At 38.4% G+C, this 23489-nt stretch overlaps 1 protein-coding gene across 2 annotated transcripts in view; it reads right to left on the bottom strand.

The window, feature by feature from the left end:
- Window positions 1-6721: 6721 nt before the first annotated feature.
- Window positions 6722-23489, bottom strand: part of si:dkey-34e4.1 (carboxyl-terminal PDZ ligand of neuronal nitric oxide synthase protein) — an 82044-nt gene continuing 65276 nt past the window's right edge. For both annotated transcript variants that reach the window (XM_052094755.1, XM_052094763.1), the window contains exon 11: window positions 6722-7767. In XM_052094755.1, coding sequence (XP_051950715.1) covers window positions 7239-7767 — 529 coding nt within the window. In that variant the 3' untranslated portion in view covers window positions 6722-7238. The remainder of the gene's footprint in view (window positions 7768-23489) is intronic.

Raw genomic sequence — 23489 nt, 5'->3', positions numbered from 1 at the left:
TCTGGACCAATCAGACACACAATTATTCATTATTTAATGAATAAGCCAACAGATGTCTCAAGACTGTACCAAGCAAAGGTCCAAGTAGGCCCTTTGTACCTTTGACTCCCCCACTGATCATTATCAAGCCTTTACACTGTCTTTACAAGGTCCAGCAACAAGTGGACATCAGTGACATTCCAAGCAGGGGAGGGTAGCTGCATGCCAGAGCAATCTTTCCCCATTAAGAAATTGATTCAAAGCACAGAACAACAGACTTTCCTTCATTAAATTATAGACAAACTGTCTATAAATTCACATGTATATCCCCAGAACATTGTGTATAGGATCATTACTGTCTTGTAAAGTGTTTTTGTACTGCATACTGTTTTATGCATGACTTATGACAGGACTAAGAGCTAATGTAAAATTATTTAGTATCGTGTTTCCTACCAAATTAATCCTTGTGTGACATCCTGCACAATAGTATATATATATATATATATATATATATATATATATATATATATATATATATATATATATATATATATATAATTCTGACAGCATGCATTGTATACTTGCTATATTAATCAGAGCATAAAGGGGCTTAAAATAACCCTAATCATGCAAATGAGTCAGCTTCCAAACAAAGGAACATTTCCCGCTTGTAAATTGCACCATTTCATTGGTCAAGCCAGACTCAAGAGGAGGGACCTCCAGCAGAAGTTAAAAGACAAGTCCCGCCTCTTACTCTTTCTCTTTTCCCCCTGACTCTCTTCCCTCTGCTGCTGTTCATGTGGGACTGGGACCGTAGGGTCCCAGTCAGCAGGCCGGCAGGCCTCAACACCTCAAGCCATGTGCAAATACCTCGACCATAGAGTCAATGAACACCACATTTTATCCTAATTTCCTCCTTTGACATGGAAGAAATTGATTGCAACTTGAACACCATCGACTCGAGGAACCATCAAGACGTTCTCCTGCGACTGCATCCGGGCTCTCTCAACAGCCAAGGCAATTGCAAGTATCATACCAGTAGCTAACTGAACCTAGCTTTAGTACAAGAGGTAATCCCCTTCGTAACAAAAGCTGCTTTTAAATTAAGAAACTAATGGTCCTCTCAGATGGTCAAAATGACTCATTTCATAACTGCATTTTCCCTATTCTGTTCCGGTTTCATTTTATTTCCATTTTTCCCTTTCCCAGTTTGATTTTGTGTGTATGTTTTTGTTTAGATTAGTTATGTGTTCATATTTTTGTTAAATAAACATTTGTGTACATTCTTGCAAGTTGATTCTGGTCTGCTTGTAAATCAACATAACGATTCGATCACAGCTACATGCTAAGAAAGAGTTATTTTTGTGTGGCCACAAGAAAGTATCCTTTCTGAGAATTGATAGACGATCAGTACTGAATGTTCACAGGATGAACAGATAAATTGATTGTAATATTAATTCAACAACATCAAGTTGATTCTATTAACCGACCCGACATAGTAATGTAGAAATAGGACAGTTTAATTTAATTCCTAGCTCACACATTGTAACGAATTGTGTGGGAAGGAGGAGGCAGACGGGAGATTGCGGATCCAAATGCAGCTTTATTGGGCAAGCATATAAACAAAAACAAACTCAGGAACAAACGAAAAGTCCACGATGGGAAAAAATAAACTAAATGAGGAAAACATAAAGGGGCTAAACATGTTGGGGAAACATCCATAAAAGACAGGGAAACCTCGAACGAAGACAGAGTGTACAAGAGCATGAAAACAAAACGTCAACATTCAACTTACAATGATAGACAAGGAGTGGAAAACACACAGGGTTTATATACACAGACACAGGAGGATCACAAACGACAAACAGCTGCAAACAATGACAATAATGGCAGTGAGAAGATCTGGGAATTGTGGGAAGTGTAGTTTTAGGGGGGAAAATGTGACATGGAATAGGATCGGTGAAGGGTGAAACGGAAAACATGGGGCAGACAAACACAGGAACGTAACACACATACTGTTTCCCTTACAAATAAAGGTAATATACAAGACAGTGAAATTGGTGTGAGAATTTGGGCACATTAATTTTTTAATTTGTTAATTTGTGCATTGTGGAACGCGCTGATGTTCATATGCATCGATTAAACACATATGCATCGCTGAACACTACATCCCACTCGGACTACATATTTTTTTCATTAGTGTTGACCCAGATCAAAATCACTGGTGTTGGTTGCTATGGCGACAAAAGTTCACGGAAAGTCCTAAAGAGACTCTTCCGTGGCAACTAACCGCACATGCGCAACCTGCTGACACCATATTGTCAAGAGTACAGCTAAGCTAATAGCATAATACAACACGCTAAACTAACCAGTTAGCAAACTTTCAGTGAAACCCCTAAATACACTACCGGGCAATGCATAAAGTCCTGCAGATACGGGCCAGTAGCGTCAGTTAATGTTCACATCAGCCATTAGAATGGGGAAAAATTAGATCTCAGTGATTTCAACCATGGCATGATTGTTGGTGTCAGATGAGCTGGTTTGAGTATTTCTGTGACTTCTGATCTCCTGGGATTTTCACAACAACAGTCTCTAGAGTTTACTCAGAATGGTGCCAAAAACAAAAAAACATCCAGTAAGCGGCAGTCTTGCAGACAGAAACGCCTTGTTGATGAGAGAGGTCAAAGGAGAATGGCCAGATTGGTTTAAGCTGATAGAAAAGCTACGGCAACGCAGACAACCACTCTGTGCAGTTGTAGAGAGCAGAATAGCATCTCAGAACGCACAACACATCGAACATTGAGGCGGCTAGGCTACAAAAGCAGAAGACTACAATTGGCACTTTATTAGGACCATAGTATTCAATAATAAAGTTTTAAGTATTAAGTGTATTTACAGACTATATTTTATGATGCCTGCATTGCAAAGCCATTAAAATAGTCATCAATGATGTACAGAGTCATATTCTTGCACATTACATTTTACTAAATACATTTGAAGAAACCCTGGATGAATAAGGAAGTCTGACTCCTGCTGAAGGCATGTGATGCTGCATTCAGATCTGGCGACCAGGAAGCCTACAATTTATCCAGGGCCAATCTGAAGAGGGGAATTAAAGCAAACACAATCACAAACAGCGGATTGAGGACAAATTTAAGAACAACGACCCCAAACGTATGTGGACAGGCATGCACTGCTGCACTATTGAAAGTGTCTTAACACACAGCATTACAGTGTGGTATGGTAACTGCACTGTCTCAGACCAGAAGGCACTCCAGCACAAAACTGCCCAATACATCAGTGGTGTTCAGCTACCCTCCATCAAAGACATTCACCACAAACGCTGCTTAAGGACGGTGAGAAGCATTATCAAAGACACTTCTCATCCCAAAAATGCTGTTTATTCCTCTCCCATCTGTGAGACACTATAGGAGTCTTCTCTGTCACACCAGCAGACTCAGGAACAATTTCTTTCCCTCAGCTGTCATTCTACTGAACTCTAAACGCAGGCGCTGAACACTACATCCCACTCGGACTACATATTTTTTGGCACATTCCCTTGCACATTTCTTTACACATAATTTCTACCTCTTGATGCTGCTTGCATTGTATATATATATATATATATATATATATATATATATATATATATATATATATATATATTCTGTTCTATGCACCTTCAGTGTTTCTTCAGTGTTTATACTTCTTCATTTGGACCTTGTACTGTATTCATAGACATTTGCATAGAGTTGGTCACTGTTATGCACTCCATAAATATATTTATTGTATATATATATATATATATATATATATATATATATATATATATATATACATATTGCTATTTGCACTTCAAGTTAGATATTAACTGCATTTAGGAGTGGCTGTGGTTTGGTGGTAGAGCGGGTCGGTCACTAATCGCAGGGTTGGTGGTTTGATGCCCAGCACAATTCCACATGCCAAAGTGTCTTTGGGCAAGACACTGAACCCCAAGTTGCTCCCAATGGCAGGCTAGTGCCTTGCATGGCAGCTCTACCATCATTGGTGTGTGAATGTGTGAATGAGACACAGTGTAAAGCGCTTTGAATACTGCTAAGGTTAAAAAGGCGCTATATAAGTGCAGACCATTTACCATTTCATTGGCTCTGTACCTGTTCTCTGCACAATGACAATACAGTTGAATCTAATCTAATCTTAATATGGAACAGACAATGAAACAGTCAGCAGAACTTTAGCTTCTCAACTTTGTCTTTGGTTTAGGTTAAATTAGTATGATTTTTGATTCATAAAAATTTCAAACAATAATTTGTGCAGAAAAGGGATTCCCTGCTCTCTGCTGTAAGTGGAGGGGGAGTCCCACAGCCTACCAGGAGCTCTACCATAGAATCATGGATGATCCAATTGCAGTTACTAAGTAACATTATTTGGCAATTTAAAAATATCAACATATTATTTTGCTTTCCATAATTAAAACTGGTGAAAATACATGTAAGTGGGATTATTTAGTGATGGGCCCATTAAAATATAGATTTTTGTTTTGTGGAGTTTTCAATAGGAAGAGATTAATTAAAGGTATCAAGAAAAAATAACAAAGACTTATTTATCTCTTTTATTGCCATAGTTGCTGCTGTAGTTGCAATACAATAAAAAACGTTCTGTCTTCCATCTCCTTCCTCTAGTTCTGTCTTTCCTCTCTCTCACTTCCCTTCTCTTTTTGAGTATGAGTTAACCCATATCAGCAAAAAGAACCTGCACACAGTCATTATTTTCATAATGACATGAATCCCTCCTTTTTCATCCTTCTGTCCAATGCTCCTTTAATCTGCCTCTTTGCATTCTTATTCACCCCTAAACATTTGTTTATCCCTCTTATTTCTGATCCACAAATCCACTGCTGTCTGTGGTGCAGGTATTCTTGCGAAAAACTGAAAAACATTGTGTGGCAAAGTGGCAAACTTATTTCATAGTTGTAGGTCAAAAAGTATTTCATATGAGTGCCTATAAATAGTGTTTCAGTCTGTTTAAAAATCTGTTTAAAAGAGAGTGGCTCTTTATCTGTATTATACATATTATATGTTTGTTTGAATTAAATGAAATACTTAAAAGAATTCTTTATATAATTGAAAAATATCTCATAAGAAAAGCATTCACAGTGTTAAACTGATCCTTTGATTCCGACAAGCGTGAAGGCTTGGAAACACTTCTACTTGCTTTACTATGAAGGCGTCTTGTTCAAACGTTCTTATAGGCAGATTATCTGGTGGTTTATTTCATGAAAGGATCATTATGGAAAACAAAATGTCAGTAGTTCACTGACAAAGGCAGTGACATCTGTGTACAGAAGGAAATACATGTTTATAGGATGTTACAATTATTGCACATGCATGACATCTACTCTCTGCGTTTGTTTTCTATACAGCCTTTTCACCTGGAAAAAAGTGATAATGATCTTGCCTAATTTTACCTAGATTGGTGAAGCCATGGAATCAGAGAGTAAGTTCTGTCTTTCAAGATGTCTGGCTGTAATCATGTCACAGTTTTCTGATTTTCTGTCATCTATCCACACATGCTGACTTGCTTAGTGCAAGCTCACATTTATAGAATCAATCAAAATACCTCCCAGTGTACAGTTTGTGAATTCTTGAAAAATACCCTCATTTCACCTCAATTTGCAAATTTTTACACATATTTTTGATTGTATTTTTATGTCTACGTTCTACATGTTTCTCAACTATCCTTCCAGAGCTTTCAACAGTCCTGTCTCTATATGCTAACATACCTCATTCTCACCTTTCCTATTGCTCTGGGTTTTCTTTGCTACATAACAACATAAAAATAAAATGAAATTCCATTACAGCAAACATCAGTAGAAACATTGGACCTAAACTGACATAAAAATAAAAACACTGTGTGCCCAACAACTTAAAGGTGAAATGTGTAATTTATGCGCCAAGATCGCCAACAAGCGACAAAAAATAAATAAAAACGACTATTTTCAAACAGGTTTCCCGACTCAAACAGACTACCCCAGTCTGCCATATGTTAAGAAAAACAGAGAGTCCTCCCCATAATTATTCCATTGGCTGATTATATTTAGCAGTGTCAGGCTGGTTGATAGTGCCATTTAAACAACCTTTGAATGGCTTACATATAGTTGTCTCTCCACATTAAGCTAGGGTAGTATAAAATATTTTGACATAGAAAAGGTTACACACATCACCTTTAAAGACGAACACACAATGATTGGTGGTACTAAAAAAAAGCAGTTACTATGCATCTTAGTATGTGTCAAAACATTCCATTCACTGCTTGTTTAAAGGCTAAAATAACTATTCATTTTCAGTTTATAATAATACAAGCAATCCATCTTTCAATAGTAGTCTACTCCGTATCATACTAAATCTTCTTTCAGCAATTTTTTCATAGATAAAAAAAAAATATTTTAAGGGCATTGCAAACAATCTTATTACACCACAAAAAGCTCAAGAAACCATTAGCCAAATAATAATAATAGTAATAATAATACCTGACAATTATATAGCACTTTTCTAGGCACTCAAAGTGCTTCACATAGTATAGGGGGAATATCCTCAACCACCACCAGTGTGCAGCATCCGGATGATGTGACGGCAGCCATAGTGTGCCAGAACGCCCACCACGCCAGCCACCGCCAGCTATTGGTGGAGAAGAGAATAGAGTGATGTAGCCAATTGAGGGATGGGGATTATTAGGAAGTCATGATAGATAAGGGCCAATGGGGGAATTTGGCCAGGACAACAAGGTTATGCCCCTACTCTTTACAAGAAGTGCCCTGGGATTTTAATGACCACAGAGAGTCAGGATCTCGGTTTAACGTCTCATCCAGAAGACGGTACGTTTGTACAGTATGTCCCCATCACTATACTGGGGCATTAGGACCCACATAGACCACAGGGTTAACACCACCTGCTGGCCTCCCTAATACCACTTCCAGCAACATTAGTTCCCCCCAGTAGGTCTCCCATCCAGGTACTGGCCAGGCTCAACCCTGCTTAGCTTTATTGGGCAACCAGGTGATATGGCTGCTGACCAAAGATTTGCATAATTCAGTATGCAAAATAAAAGTAAAAGGGTGTGGTCAGTATCTCATCCGGCCACAAAGTAGTTTTAGATGTCAATTATGAAATTTTCTCCTTTACAAGCTGTGATTTGGAGTTCCATAGCAGTTGTGAAATCTCATGATGTTCCAGTGAAACCACTGGTTGATTGGTCCAACTCTAACATGGGGTTGAGACATTATAGGTGCTGTCCTCCAGACGTTCATCTTCACTCAAGCTAATATGAAGGCAGGTTTCATTCAGAGGCAAAGAAAACTGAATTGTTTGCTCATAGCCTATTGGTGTTGTAAAATGTGGTAAATTCCCACCATCCACAGGTGGATGATCCTCAGGCAAGCTGCTGCAGGTGCTGGATGTAGAGATGAAAGCAGAGCTCTGGTCATCAGATGGGTCATCTCTGGATTGGGGGGAGACTAGGGATTTGTCATCCGAGCGTACGCCAGAATCCTCACTGGCTGAACAATATACACTGATCCTATTGGTAAAAGAGTAGAAATCTCCAGGTGAAACGGAGCAAAGAGTGATGTCAGGGTAGGATGAGCTGTTCATCCTTGGGAGCACACTCCCATTTATGGGCATGGCAGCCAATTTTATCTCCGCCTCTACACCAGGAGAGAGAGTCCTGTTTGAGCGCTTGCGGTTGAGTGGCTGGGGTGGAGGTTCCAACTTAGGGATAATTTGTTGAAACCTGCGGACCAAAAAAAATTATAAATTTTTTCAGTTGTAGTGTTTGTCTTGGTAATGGATGTTGTATAAAACACTGAACAGAACATAATATGAAAGTGATAACTATAAGTGTAAGAAAATCAAAGTAGGCTGAATGGGATTAGAGTGACCTGAGTGCTGACTCATTTTAAGGAGCACTTCATGCACAATTTTTTTAGACACATTTTCCATTCTGTTTGTGTGTGTGAGTGCACTTATCTCTGTCCCACAGTTCCCACAGAGAGAGAGAGAGAGAGAGAGAGAGAGAGAGAGAGAGAGAGAGAGAGAGAGAGAGAGAGAGAGAGAGAGAGAGAGAGAGAGAGAGAGAGAGAGAGAGAATGGGAGTTTGAGCGGCTGGTTCTTGTATTGATGGCTCTACTAAAAATAACTGCAATGCAGTCACTCAGCATGGGACAGAGAAAGCACAATATAACTCTCTCTCACTCATACACATTCAAAACATGTAAATGCAACTCAAGTAAACAAATAAGTATTGTAGTAATTAATGGGATAGTTCACCCCAAAATAAAAATTCTTTCATAATTTGCTCAACCTCATTTTGTTCAAAACCTGTGTGACTTTGTTTCCTCCGTGAACAGAAAAGGAGTAATTTAAAGCAGAATGTTAGTCACCATTCACTTTCACAGTAACTTTTTTAAATTCAGTTAAAGTGAATGGTGACTGAGGCTGTCAGTTCTTGACATTCTGCCAAACATCTCATCTTGTGATCCATCCAAGTCATTTGGGTTTGGCGCAACATGAAGGTGAGTCACAAATGACAAATTTGTAATTTTTAAGTGAATTATCCTTTTAAATTAGATTTTTACATTGTCAGATTATATGGTGGTGCAAAAGTCATCACCGCAATGCTAGGGTGTTGTGGGTGGTTGACAGGGTATTGATATGCAGTTGTTAAGGTATTATGAGTGTATTTCAGCATGTTCTATGCTTGCTATGGTTTTTTTGGTAGCTGCATACAGGCCAAAGCCAAAAGAGTCCACCTCCATGTCTCTATATGTAAATCATGAAGCACAAACAGAAAGATTTTCTGTTTAATTAGTTGGTAAAACCATTCCTACATAAATTGCAGCACTGAATAAAATAGGGCAATTTACATGAGTGTTTTTCTTCCTCGTGTTGCATGAATGAGGATATAGTACCGTCCAATTTTTCCCATACATTTTTGCGAGGGATTTCATAAAATAATTCTGTTACAAACCAAACGAGCCAACACTGAGGTAAATTGCAACATTACAAAGTTGAAGCAAGATTTAAAGCAAGAAAGCATTTGAAAATCAGACAAGACAACGGCACAAGACTGTGTTCAATTAAGCATTGCGAATGAAGCAATTAAATTAATATACAGGACTATTCATTTAAAGTTACTGATTAAAACTAAACAATAATTTTATTGCAAAATATTCAGATATATACAAATAAATATGTAGTTTGAGAGTGTAGCGAGACAGACTCAATTTGTGTCATTCAAATTATGCTATGGGAGAGTACAGTCGCTGCAGAGCTCTTTTGGGGCAGTTTGTTGGCTACGATTCTCTGATTGGTGGATCGTTTCCCTTTAGGATTCATGGGTAGTGTAGTTCATCAATAGGAATTCCACTTTTAAATAAGTAATTATTTTTTATAGATAACTTTGACTGATAGAGCTGTTCTGTTTGTTGTCCAAAAACCTTGAAGAGAATTCGCCATGGGTTCCCTTGGGATAAGTGGATAATAGAAGTTGGATGGATGGACTTTCATACCTAAAATATGAATTTTGAAGCCGTATTGAATTCTATATACACTCACCTAAAGGATTATTAGGAACACCATACTAATACTGTGTTTGACCCCCTTTCGCCTTCAGAACTGCCTTAATTCTATGTGGCATTGATTCAACAAGGTGCTGAAAGTATTCTTTAGAAATGTTGGCCCATATTGATAGGATAGCATCTTGCAGTTGATGGAGATTTGTGGGATGCACATCCAGGGCACGAAGCTCCCGTTCCACCACATCCCAAAGATGCTCTATTGGGTTGAGATCTGGTGACTGTGGGGGCCATTTCAGTACAGTGAACTCATTGTCATGTTCAAGAAACCAATTTGAAATGATTCGAGCTTTGTGACATGGTGCATTATCCTGCTGGAAGTAGCCATCAGAGGAAGGATCCATGTTCTCATTCTGTTTATGCCAAATTCTGACTCTACCATCTGAAAGTCTCAACAGAAATCGAGACTCATCAGACCAGGCAACATTTTTCCAGTCTTCAACTGTCCAATTTTGGTGAGCGCTTGCAAATTGTAGCCTCTTTTTCCTATTTGTAGTGGAGATGAGTGGTACCCGGTGGGGTCTTCTGCTGTTGTAGCCCATTCGCCTCAAGGTTGTGCGTGTTGTGGCTTCACAAATGCTTTGCTGCATACCTCGGTTGTAACGAGTGGTTATTTCAGTCAAAGCTGCTCTTCTATCAGCTTGAATCAGTCGGCCCATTCTCCTCTGACCTCTAGCATCAACAAGGCATTTTCGCTCACAGGACTAGAGGTCGACCGATATTGGTTTTTTCAGGCCGATGCCGATCTTTTGAAATCCGGGTCGGCCGATGGCCGATTAATGCTGCCGATTTATTTTATAACCTCTTATTTGAACCTTTTATTTGAAAGATAAAATGTAACACAAATAATTACTTAAGATAGACAAAATTTCTCAACAAATACAGTTATTGAACACTTGACCAATCTGCACTTGTACACTTAAAATTAAAAATGTATAATGTAAAAACATATTGTATAAATAATGTATAACAAATATATTAAATAAAAAAAGCAGGTGTTACGAACTGCTCCGAGACACGAAGGTTGAGATCCAAATGCAGCTTTAATTTAGGGGCAATCCAGACACGTAATCCAATATTCAGAGCATCCAAGAGAAGCACAGGCATAACTAGGGATGGGTATCGTTAAGGCTTTAATGGTATTACAATCTTACCGATACTGTTTATCGATCCGGTACTTTAACGGTATTCTTAACGGTTCTTTTTGTTATATATATATATATATATATATATATATATATATATATTACACAAAGACAAACGTTATATAGGCACAGTGATTTAATTTCAGGAAGGTCTACTAACATTACTGTTCAGGTGTGGTCTAAAAAGAAATCTAATAAAGTAATCAATTGTAAAATAACACTGCATATTTTATCATAGATAGATTAATGCTTATTAATGCAGAAGTTATTCATTGAAGAGCTGTAAGTGATTTTCTCTTTGCCTTTTGTTGTTTGATTCGCAGTAATGGCTCAATCGTCAACATGTTCATTAGACCGCTTCCCCTTTAAGACCGAGTTCAGATCTAATAGGCTCCTGATGCAGCATATTTTCTCCCAACTATTTCCATAACTACATCCATTTAAGACATAAACTGTGTTTAAGTGAATCTCCAAGCCGGTCGTTTTGACATATTTTTGTGTATATTTGATCGTTTAGACACGCACATGAAACCCAAAGTAGCCTATACTTTGCTTGTCTCTTTGCGGTGTGTTTCGGAGCGCGCGCCGCCTTGGGAACGGTATCTCTTGCGCTCTTTTTATTATTAAACGAGTCCCGCAATTCAGCAACAGTAGCATTTTACAACAATCACCGATCGTGCTGATTCTGACGTTAAGTTTGAGTTTTAGGGAGAAATGTCAGTGCACCGCTGTGAAGGGAAGGAAGTTGTGCTAGACCGAATGCGGCTTATGTATAAATATTCTTTTTATTATCTTTGGAAGGCGAAATCTAAAATAAAATCAGACTAATAATCACAGATCTAAACCAGGCTATGTTTGAATGTTTAGTTCTGTCACTCATTAAGCTGGGCTCGTGTTGTGCTCGCTGTGGCACCGCTTGAGCGAGTTCTCTCTCTCTCTCTCTCTCACTGCGAATAGCTAAATTGCATCACAGACGAATGGTTTCATATTATTATACATAGAAATGGCTGGCGAGATAAAATAACTTTCTCTTTATAGCAATAAAGAATGTATTTTCTTAATTTCTCCAGAACCGATAACGTCCGAGCTTACCAAAGCCAATCCTTCAATAGCCTATACTGCGTTGGTATATTTTTATTACTTATTTATCTGCATTGAGTGACAACCCTCTCAAATATAAGACACACAAACAGAACAAATAAAAGTCTCAGATTCACTGTCTGTAATTGCAAAATTCTTGCTTACTTATTGTATGTAACATGATAGCAACCCTTCTGCTGTGATAATGCAACTTCAACTACGCTATCAATATCCAAAGTAGCCGAACGTCATGTCAACTATCGCGTTTGTCACGTTTTTTCTTGAAGTTGGCAGTAACATATCAAAAGTTTTTAATTAAATCTAAAGAAGTTATACAAATTTAACCCTTACGGTTTTCTCCAAGGAACTTAGCTCCTTCCTTAGGCACTGGATGAGGTCTGCTCACTCTGCTGGAAAATGACTCTAGGGGCAGTGTGCGTCGAACACGTGTTCCACAACAACACTAGGCTGCCCACAGATGCGCCTGCCTAATAATCGGCTTGATATGCGTGGATATTGGCCGATGCCGATTATGTAAAAAATGCAAAAAATCGGCAGATTAATCGGCCGGCCGATTAATCAGTCGACCTCTACACAGGACTGCCGCATACTGGATGTTTTTCCCTTTTCACACCATTCTTTGTAAACCCTAGAAATGGTTGTGCGTGAAAATCCCAGTAACTGAGCAGATTGTGAAATACTCAGACCGGCCCGTCTGGCACCAACAACCATGCCATGCTCAAAATTGCTTAAATCACCTTTCTTTCCCATTCTGACATTCAGTTTGGAGTTCAGGATATTGTCTTGACCAGGACCACACCCCTAAATGCATTGAAGCAACTGCCATGTGATTGTTGATTAGATAATTGCATTAATGAGAAATTGAACAGGTGTTCCTAATAATCCTTTAGGTGAGTGTATATATATATATATATATATATAAAAAAAAAAGCGCCTTCAAAGTTCACGTTTGAGGTATGAAAGTGTGTCATTTATGTTGCAGAACAAAACGTCCATATATTGTCAAATAATGTACACCACAGTTGAAAAAACACATTATAAAATCCCATAGGAAAATCCCAAAGAAACACATGGCAAATTAGACTTCTGGGTTTGCCTACAAATTGACATCACGGCTGAACAGCTCTATAGCTGAAACAGAAGCATATACCATCAAATAACAACCTCAGGTCCCATGGTAGGTCTATCTTTAAAAGTTTACAAGTTATTGTTAAAAATCTGTATTTATATATTGTCCGTCAGCAAAACTCACAAGTTATGAAAGTAACAGCCCTCTTCTCCAAGTGCATTTTGAAGCATCACCCATGTTTGTAGCACAAATATATGATGAGTTATGCACTAAAGTTGAATCCTTAAACTTGGTTGTATGAGAAATAGTAATAGTGAAGCTTGCACCAAAAATAAATCCAAACACAATCCAACACATTCTGTGCTACATCACATACAGACCTGTACTGGCATTTGATCATTGTCATTTAGCTGTTATAAGTTTAAGATTTAGCAGTTTTTTCCCCACTTTGTCTCTTCCCTCTAATTAGCATACTGTATGAGCACATCGGCAGTACTGTCTGACCCAGACCAGACACTGTCATATCTCCTCCACCATATCTCTCCAGAGTGCCTTCTGCCTCCCTCTATCTCCTTTTCCTCATCTCAGGGGACCTCACATTGTCATCTCTTCCTGTGGGTGTCATAAGTTATGCTCATTTAATTTTCATCACATTTTCAGTAATATACCGGTACACCTCTTCTGTCTAAAATATTGTGATTATCCACTGTTTACCCTGTTGAACAGACCAGCATTGCTGGTCACCAGAATATGTTGTATTTCGGATACTGGTCCCCTGATGTTTTGCTGGTGCCCCTACAAGGCTTCCTAACTAGTTTAATCAGCAAGCCTCCCTTAGTCAACTTGCTTTAACACAATGGCCAGCCAGCATTTATGCGAGTGAACAATTTGGATATGCTGGTCAACCAGCAATAAACAAACACATAAATCATCTTGAACAAGCATTTACATACAGTACATGCTGGTTTAAGCGGATCTTCTCAGGAAGGTACATGTACGAAAAAGATAAAAAGTCTGTTCTTGTGGATATGTGATTCAATTACACTCCAACCAAGTCTAATAATAATATAACCTTAATGGACATGTGAAATGTCATTGCCTTAATAAAGATTATGCTCTATTGACTCATCGTCTTAATGCAGAAAACAAATTATTTAATGTTGCACATGTTAAGCAATTTGTGTAGGCACAGGAGCCGTGGATGTGTGATGCTAGTGATAAATTGTGTTCATCAAATGAAAAATTAAAAGCTCCCTGAGGGAGAACATTAAGACTTGCTTCTGTGCTTGTGTGTGTTTGTGTAAGTAGATAGATAGTTACTTTATTGATCCTTGAAAGGAAGTTGTGTACAGTGTGTGTACCAAGACCTTTAAACTTGATTTATTCCTTTAAAACCCTGACGATAATTGCTACCAAGAGTGCATCTACAAACACACACACACACACACACACACACACACACACACACACACACACACACACACACACACACACACACACACACACACATCCTCATTTCTTGAATCCATCACTTTATAGCATTGACAATGAGAGTGTATGCCGGTGGACTGGTTTGGCACAAGGCCTAATTTACCATGCACGCACGCACGCGCACGCACGCACACACACGCACATTGCTGCGGCTATCCTTATGAGGACTCTCCATAAAATAATGATTTTTATACTGTACAAACTTTAGATTCCATCTCCTACCCCTAAACCTAACCCTCACAAAAAACTTCTGCATTTTTACATTTTCAAAAAAACATTGCTTAGCATGTTTTTTAAGTGATTTGAATTATGGGGACACTAGAATTGTCCTTAAAACCCACATTTATAGCATAATACCCTTGTAATTACCAGTTTGTAACCTAAAAAAAAAGTCCTCGTAAACCACCCAAACCTGCCCACACACACACACACACACACACAAAAAACACTGTACTCATCAGTCATGCTCATTTGGCAAGCTGATGTGATTACAGAAAAGAACAATTATACTCACTCAAGTTTGCTAAATTTAGAGAAGATGAAAGGAGAGGGGGATTTAAGAGGAAGAAAGAGATGACAAGTAAGGCCATGAAATGGAGAGAAAACATTAATGAGAGTGAGGAGAAGAGAAGAGAAAGAAGTCTGTGTTACAGGAGGAAGTGGATAATCAGAAGGAGAGGCTCTTCACATGTGCACCTGAGCAGAAAAAAACTAAACAAATCTCTCTCTAACACACAGAAACCTTCTCACCTAAACATCTGAGAAATAAATTAAATCCGAAACTGACTCCCACTACAACCCTGCAATTAGTATCAGTGTATAATCCTGCCCAGTGTATGACAAGCATGCACACACATACCCTCTCACAATCCTAATTAGTCTCAGTAGCGGTAATCAAGGAGCGAGTGAGGATTATGGAAGATCAATAAAACAACAGATAGACTAATCCATGACATTAAAACCCTTTGCTTTTATCTCTCTCATGTTTACAAAAAGACACAGACACACACACATTTGTCTCAAGAAGTATTTTCTATCCCCTAACCCTACCCCTCCACCTAACCCTCTTACAAACCCTTTAGCATTTTTGGATTTTCATTATAATATTATTTAGAGTTTACTAATCAGTTTTTCAGAAAATACACACGACACACACACAAATAAGCAAATAATATGTAAAGACTTTGTAGTCAGAATATCTGTCCAAAAGAAATAAGTATTGATTATTTCAGACATGATTCAGCGAACAAAATGGAATATATAGTTATGCTCGTGGATACCTACTTTACTTGTTACTAATAAAAAAAAGAAAAAAAAGTGGCTTTCAAAGATTTGATGCTTACCATCCTGGTAAACTTTTGGCAAATCATGGAATTAGTTAATCCTCAAAAGCGCTTTTAATCAACTTGGCAAATTGTAAACACAACTTTGTTTCCAGCAGGACTAATAAAAAACAAAACCTGTGTCCTTACTTCCGAAAACTGTTCCAATCGGTTTAGTCCATTATTTAGGGCCCTGTAAAGGAATCAATGGAAAGGAGGAGGCGAGGACCGGCTTTTCAACATAAATATTAGTTTAATAATAAACTAAAACAGAAGACAAACACACACATGACGGACATGTCCGTAAATGATCTCTCTCTCCCGCACGATCCTCTGCAGTCGACCTTTATCCCTCTCGAAGGCTTGATTAGCCTAATACGGGACCGGGTGTGTAGGATCACGACCCAGCCCCGCCCTCCGCCCTGCCACATTTCTCCCTCGTTCTCTCAGGCTGGGGAGCCCCCAGCATGACGTACACCCCCTTTCCCTGGGAGAGAGCGTGCCCTAAGCCCTGTCTGCCGGCAGGTCATCCCCGTCTACCTGGACGAGGGAGGGGACAAGGGGAGGGAAACAGAAATAATTAAACTGGGGGGGGTACTTCCTGTAACAGTGTAGTATCCCCCAAAAAACACTGTAAAATTTAAAAGAGAGGGAAAAGGCCAACGCAGAGCGGCAGTGAGAGAGAGAGAGGAGAGAGAGATGAAAAAAAAAAACTCTTACTCGCCAGTTCTCCGAAACGCTGCAGCTTGTTCCTCGGCCACTCCTCCAACCTCTTTCGGACGACAGCTGGCCCTCTCCGGGCGGATCAGAGGCAGACCTCCAGCCCCTGGCTGACGGAACGCCCTGCCGCATTCTCGGGGAACAGAGGGGGTCTACCCCGCCCCTGGCAGCGGTTCTCCCGCTCCAGGCGGTCGGCAGTGAGCCCCTTGCGGTTGGCAGTCTTAAACCCCGCCTCGTTTCAGCGGCCGGTAGGCGACTCCTGCGCCCCTGGCAGCGGCCCTGACTTCTCCAGGCGGTCGGTTATGAGCCCCTTCTCCCCTCATGGTCGGAGGCCATCGTCCTCTTTCAGGCGGCTGGGCTCCTCATCCCCTGGCAGATGGCCGCGGCTGGGCTCCTCGTCCCCTGGCAGATGGCCGCGGCTGCTCCATTGGGGTGGATGGTAGTGGTGAGAACTCTACTATGGCGTATCCCTCCTCCTTCCCGGGTTTCCGGCACCAGTGTAAAGCAGTCAATGGCAAGGAGGAGGCGAGAACCGGCTTTTCAACATAAATAATAGTTTCATAATAAACTAAAACAGAAGACAAACACACACATGATGGACATGTCCGTAAACGATCTCTTTCTCTAGCACGATCTTCTGCAGTCGACCTTTATCCCTCTTGAAGGCTTGATTAGCCTAATACGGGACCGGGTGTGTAGGATCACGACCCGGCCCCGCCCTGCCACAGACCCTTTTAAGACTTTTTATAGAGATTTTTCTATATACGTTTTTTTAACAGATACCCAACAAATACCCAGAGCTTCACCAATTCACACCTTAACTCCACACATTTTTAGTTTGAGCTGAAAAAGGTGCAGTGGGACTCACATGTTGCCAGGCAATAAATAAATAAAATTAAATAAATAGCTAAATAAACATCAGTACTGTTTAGTATCAGTCAAATGCTGACCATTAAAATAAAAAATACATAAAAATACAATAATTAGCTAAAAACATCAGAAGTTCTGTTTAGTATCAATCAAATTATGACCATTAAAATACAAAATACATAAAAATAAAACAAATAGCTAAATAAACATCAGAAGTTCTGTTTAGTATCAATCAAATTATGACCATTAAAATACAAAATACATAAAAATAAAACAAATAGCTAAATAAACATCAGTAGTTCTGTTTAGTATCAGGTTGTGTCAGGTTTTCGCCATCTGTCTAAAAACCACCATAACCAGAGGCATGTTGTCAATCTTACATATAGCACCTTTAAGCTTTAGTTACAGTCTTCAAATAAGTTCAAAATAAATAAGAAAAAGTAATTATATAATGCAAATACAGACATTCATATTCAGATGGGATTACATTTCTCAGAAGTCATCCAAGTTAGCCAAAAAAAAGATTTTGCTTATAATTTGCTCCAAAATTTTTGATTCGGACTAAATTTAAATAATTAAAATCTACATCTGTGAAACAACAATTTACCTAACTTCCTAGTCCCAACTCACTAGGGCTACAGAGTGTGTTTATATGAGTATGTGTATATTTTCTGAGCCTTTCCTTAGATCTGTTAATTTGTGTGTGTGTGTGTGTGTGCTTTTAATGAGTGTTATCTGTGTATATATGTTTTTGTATATCCTGCAACCTCTGGACAGACCAGGGACATATGCAAGGATCCTTTTTGTGGACTTCAGTCTGGCTTTCAACACCATCATCACAGCTTTACTCCAGACTAAATTACACCAACTCTCTGTTCCCATGTCTATCTGTCAGTGGATTACCAGCAGGGGAGAATAAACCAAATCATAAATGAAAGCAAAAATTCATATTTGGACCATTGGGAATATGAAAGTAAAAACCAAAGCAAATTGGAATGTTATCGGGCCCTAAACACAAAGTATAAACTAGCAGAATATATCTACACTGTAAGAGATACAAAACAGGGATGCATCCTCATCAAATAGAGGCTCAGTGATCACAGTCTGGCCATAGAAAAAGGCAGACACAGACAAACATGGCTTCCAAAGGAAGAACGAATCTTTGCTCACTTTGACACAGGCGAGGTTGAGACAGAGACACACTTTCTCCTTCACTGTGAGAAATTTAGAGAGGTGAGGAGAGAGACAGTTTCCCAGTTCAGAAGAAACAGATCAAATGCAGGTGTTACTGGGGGAGGACAATCATGTGTCAGTTGCAGCTAAATTCATTTTGAGCTGCACACCGTCAGAAACCAATCACTGCCTTAATGTACTTCGGTCACAGTATTTGTTTTATGTTCATAATGTTGTGTTAAATGCTTATTTTATTTTAGATTGTATTATGTATATTGTTATAGTTTTTATTTTATTATATACATTACCTGGTACCTTCTAATTTTATTGTTATTTGTTACTGTTTTATTATAATTTTTTTGTCTTGTCATGTTCTGTTTTTTGTATTAATGCTTTGGCGTTAAAATTGAAATTAAGATAGAGAGAGAAAGAGAGAGTGAGTGAGCGAGAGGTGTTCTGCAAGCTCTAAATTGCCCTAATAAATTGTGAAAATTAATATTTTCTGTATGCAAGAGACTGCAGCTATCCACAGGGACACCCATAATTGTGAAATAAATCACACACACACACACACACACACACACACACACACACACACACACACACACACACACACACACACACACATACACAAGCGCTTACACATTAGCATACTATACACATACAGTACCATGTTTTTATCTCATTATAGCGACTCTCCATAGACTTCCATGCATTTTATAGATACACAGATCTAACGATAATTTCCATCTTTTTGTATTTAAAATTTTCAAAAAACATAGTTTAGTATGTTTAATATGTCCCCCTCATTGAAATGTCCCCACAAGGATAGTAAAACCAGAGAAAACCACAAGATAGGTTTACTCTGATTTTACTATCCTTGTGGGGACATTTGTTCCCCACGATGTAGTATAAACATGGTTACACAAAAACACATTCTAAGTACATAAAAATGCATCCATCTAATAAAAACAACTAAAAAAGAAAGCTAATCAAAGCAACAGTACATCTTCAACTTCTCTGCAAAAGAGAATAGTGTGTGCTGCAAAGAAGAACAGTGTACTATTGGTATTTAAGCAAACACAAACATACAGAACAATAGAATGTCACTGACTTGCTCTGGGACTCTTCTCCAGTAAAAGATTTTTGAAAAAGCATGTTTGTGTTGTAAATCCTTGTCTTTTCTAAAAGATTGTACCAATGCCTCTTTAGTGCCATAAAATTAAAGGAAACCTACTTGCCAAAAGGCAAACAGCACTCTACATTAGTTTACATTTCCTCCAGCCAATATCCATTAAAAATGCTCTGCAGTCTGTGTATTGAGAGAGACAGAATGTGAGGAGAGAGTTAGAGAAGACAGTAAGAGGAAGTGGGATTATGTGAACTAGTTTTAGAAAAATCAAACATTAGCACTTTTACTTGGTTAAAAAAAAAAAAAAGTAGTCTTCACAAACATAAACTTTTAGTTATTCTTTTCAACATTATTTCTGGTTAATTTTTTTATTTCTGGGATTTGTTTCAGTGCTGCTCAGCTCTACTCTGTTCCACACACTGACATACTGTGCGATTATTTTGTCCAGATGTTGCAGCTCGGATTTCAGCTCTTACCGAAACGCAAGCCGTCATTATGAACAAGCATGTCGGAAAGTGGTAAACATTTAAACACATGAGTGCACACAGTTGCACACAAATAAGGACTATAAAGTTTAATTTACCAATTAATGTCGTACAATGTCCAGTAAACATAAAAAAGCTAAATCAATATTTGGTGTGACCAAAGCATTACATTTTTTTTGCTAACTATCCCTTTAAAAACAAGACAGAGTCTGGTCTCACAATGCCTGTCCGCACTTCCTGTTCTCTTTCTTGTCTCATTGGCTGAATTGAATAGCATACTACCATGCTATTTTTACTATTTCTGCCATATGTTTGCCATTTCAAACTAAGCCAGTCTCTTTATTTTTGAATCTTGGTCTCACCAGCATTTCTTACAGAGAATTTTTTTTCTGCATTCCCTTGTCTGTTTTGCCTGTTGACTTCACTTACCATTTTAACAGCAAGAGGTACAACTGAAAATCTTTGTATGTCAGAACAAATCTAATTTCTCAGAATGCATGTGTGCCCATATTAAAAATGAAGCGCTATTATCAAGTCAAGTCAAGTCAATTCAATTTTATTTGTATAGCGCCTTTCACAACACACATCGTTTCAAAGCAGCTTTACAGAAGATCAGCATTAACGGACGATAAAACTGTAATGTCTGTAAAGTCGATGAATCCTCATTGTGTAATTAGATAAAATATGATTCTTAATCGTGTTTAAAAATAATTAAATAATAGTTGTATTAATAACTCCAGTGAGCAAGCTGTAGGCGGACTGTGGCAAGGAACACAAAACTCCATAAGATGTAGATTAATGGAGAAAAATAACCTTGGGAGAAACCAGACTCACTGTGGGGGCCAGTTCCCTCTGGATAACATCATGAATATAATGTAAATATTACTTATGTATAGTTAAAGTCATGGTTTAAAATTATTAAACTAAGTAAGTGATAAGGGTCAGTGTTTAAACATCGATTGTGTTTGAACTGTAAGATAAATGACCAATGTCTTTGAAGTCCATCCTTGATTAATTGTAGATGTTCACATAGGTGCAATTGTCCTTGTAAATTGTCTGATGAAGGCTTTTGTTGGCAATAGTTAGTCTATGCATTCCATTTCAAGATCGTAGTCCATCAATAGACCGAGGTGATTCAGGTTGGAGTTGGCACCAGTTCATCATCTGAAGTCCATCATAATAGTGATGTTTGGCTGGCACCGGCTGCATTTAGTCATCATCATTCAGCGACACATAGCAGTGGAGTCCAACACGAAGCAGGAATGGAGCTGGATCCAGCCGGTTCTGGTGACCTCAGGATAAGAGTCCCGAGGTTGAGACATGGAAACAAATAAAATAATATTAGCATAGATGCCATTAAATTTATTGCAGATTTAGAGATCATGCTCATTGTTTCTGGTTTCTGGTTCCAGCAGACCCAACTAAAGCAGCCTAATTGTGGATTGAAGAATTAATTAGGTGTATGCCTGGCTAAATAGATGAGTCTTTAGTCTAGACTTAAACTGAGAGAGTGTCTGTGTCTGCATCTCGAACAGTGTTAGGGAGACTATTCCATAGTTTAGGAGCCAAATATGAAAAGGATCTACCTCCTTTTGTGGATTTTGATATTCTAGGAACTATTAACAGGCCAGAATTTTGCGATCTTAATGAACGTGTTGGAATATAGCATGGTAGAAGATCACTTAAGTACTTCGGAGCTAGACCATTCAAAGTTTTGTACGTAATTAACAGAATTTTAAAATGAATACAGAATTTAACAGGTAGCCAATGGAACGATGATAAAATTGGGCTAATATGATCATATTTCTTGGTTCTCATTAGCACTCTGGCTGCTGCTTTTTGAACCAATTGAAGTTTATTTATTGATCTTGCTGGACATCCTCCCAGTATTGCATTACAATAATCTAGTCTTGAGGTCATGAACGCATGGCATCAGCAACAGACATTATGTGCCGTAATATAGCAATATTTCTTAGGTGGAAGAATGCTGTTCTTCAAACATTGGTAATTTGATTTTCAAAGGACAGATTTGTATCAAATATAACACCTAAATTTTTCGCTGTTGAAGATGATAACAGTACATCCATCGAGAGTCAAATTATATTTTAACTGATTATTGTTTAGAGTTTTTTGGTCCAATAATTAGTACCTCTGTTCTGTCAGAATTGAGTAGAAGGACATTTCTGGCCATGCAGTCTTTTATTTCATTGATACATTCTGCTAATTTGGAGAATTGTGAAATCTCATCAGGTTTTGAAGAAATATAAAGTTGTGTATCGTCGGCAGAGCAGTGGAAACTTATTCCACGATTCTTGATAATATCTTCCAGGGGAAGCATATACATGGAGAAAAGCAGAGGCCCTAAGCTGATCCCAGTGGCACTCCATATTTTACTTTTGTTTGGTTTGACAATTCATCATTTACATAGACAAAGTGGTAGCGGTCTGCTAAATAGGACCTAAACCATGCTAATGCAACTCCACAAATCCCAACATAATTCTCTAGCCTATTCAAGAGAATGTCGTGATCTATTGTGTCGAATGCAGCACTAAGATCTAAAAGCACTAGAAGAGAAATGCAGCCTCAATCAGATGATAAGAGCAAGTCATTTATAACTCTGATAAGTGCAGTCTCTGTACTGTGATGAGGCCTAAATACTGACTGAAATTCTTCATATATACTATTTCTCTGTAGAAATTAACATATTTGGGAGGATACTACCTTTTATAGGTATTTTCGACATAAACGGGAGATTTGAAATCGGTCTGTAATTAGCAAGTTATAAAGATCAAGATGTGGCTTCTTAATAAGCGGTTTGATAATTGCCATTTTAAAGTTTCTTGGAACATGTCCTAAGCATAGCGAGGAGTTAATGATATTTTTGGGTGACTCAAAGATTGATTGAGGTTCTGAGATTACAGGAGATACCTCTTTTAAGAGCTTAGTTGGTATAGGATCTAACAAACAAGTTGTGGCTTTTGATGTTTCGATAAGTTTTGTTAGCTCTTCATGACCTATGACAGAGAAAGATCAAAGTTGCACATGAGGAAAATTATTAGGCATTGTTTCTGAGGTTGCATAATTCCAATTTTATTTCTGATTATTTCAATTTTATCTGTAAAGAAATTCATGAAGTCATTACTCTTGAGCTGTGACGTAATATCTGGTTCGGTTGAGGCTTTATTCCTAACCAATTTAGCCACAGTGCTGAATAAACAGCTAGGATTGTTGTGGTTATTTTCTATGAGTTTACTAAAATATGCTGACCTGGCAGCTACAGACACTATCCTTCCATGCACCACGAAATACATCTAATTTTGTATTTTTCCACATGCTCTCCATTTTCCGAGCTGCTCTCTTGAGAGCATGAG

This window comes from Xyrauchen texanus, chromosome 3, assembly GCF_025860055.1.
Source record: "Xyrauchen texanus isolate HMW12.3.18 chromosome 3, RBS_HiC_50CHRs, whole genome shotgun sequence".
NCBI classification, from domain to species: Eukaryota; Metazoa; Chordata; class Actinopteri; order Cypriniformes; family Catostomidae; genus Xyrauchen; species Xyrauchen texanus.
The sequence above is the reverse complement of the archived record's forward strand: the minus strand, read 5'-3'. Positions and strand labels throughout refer to the sequence as shown.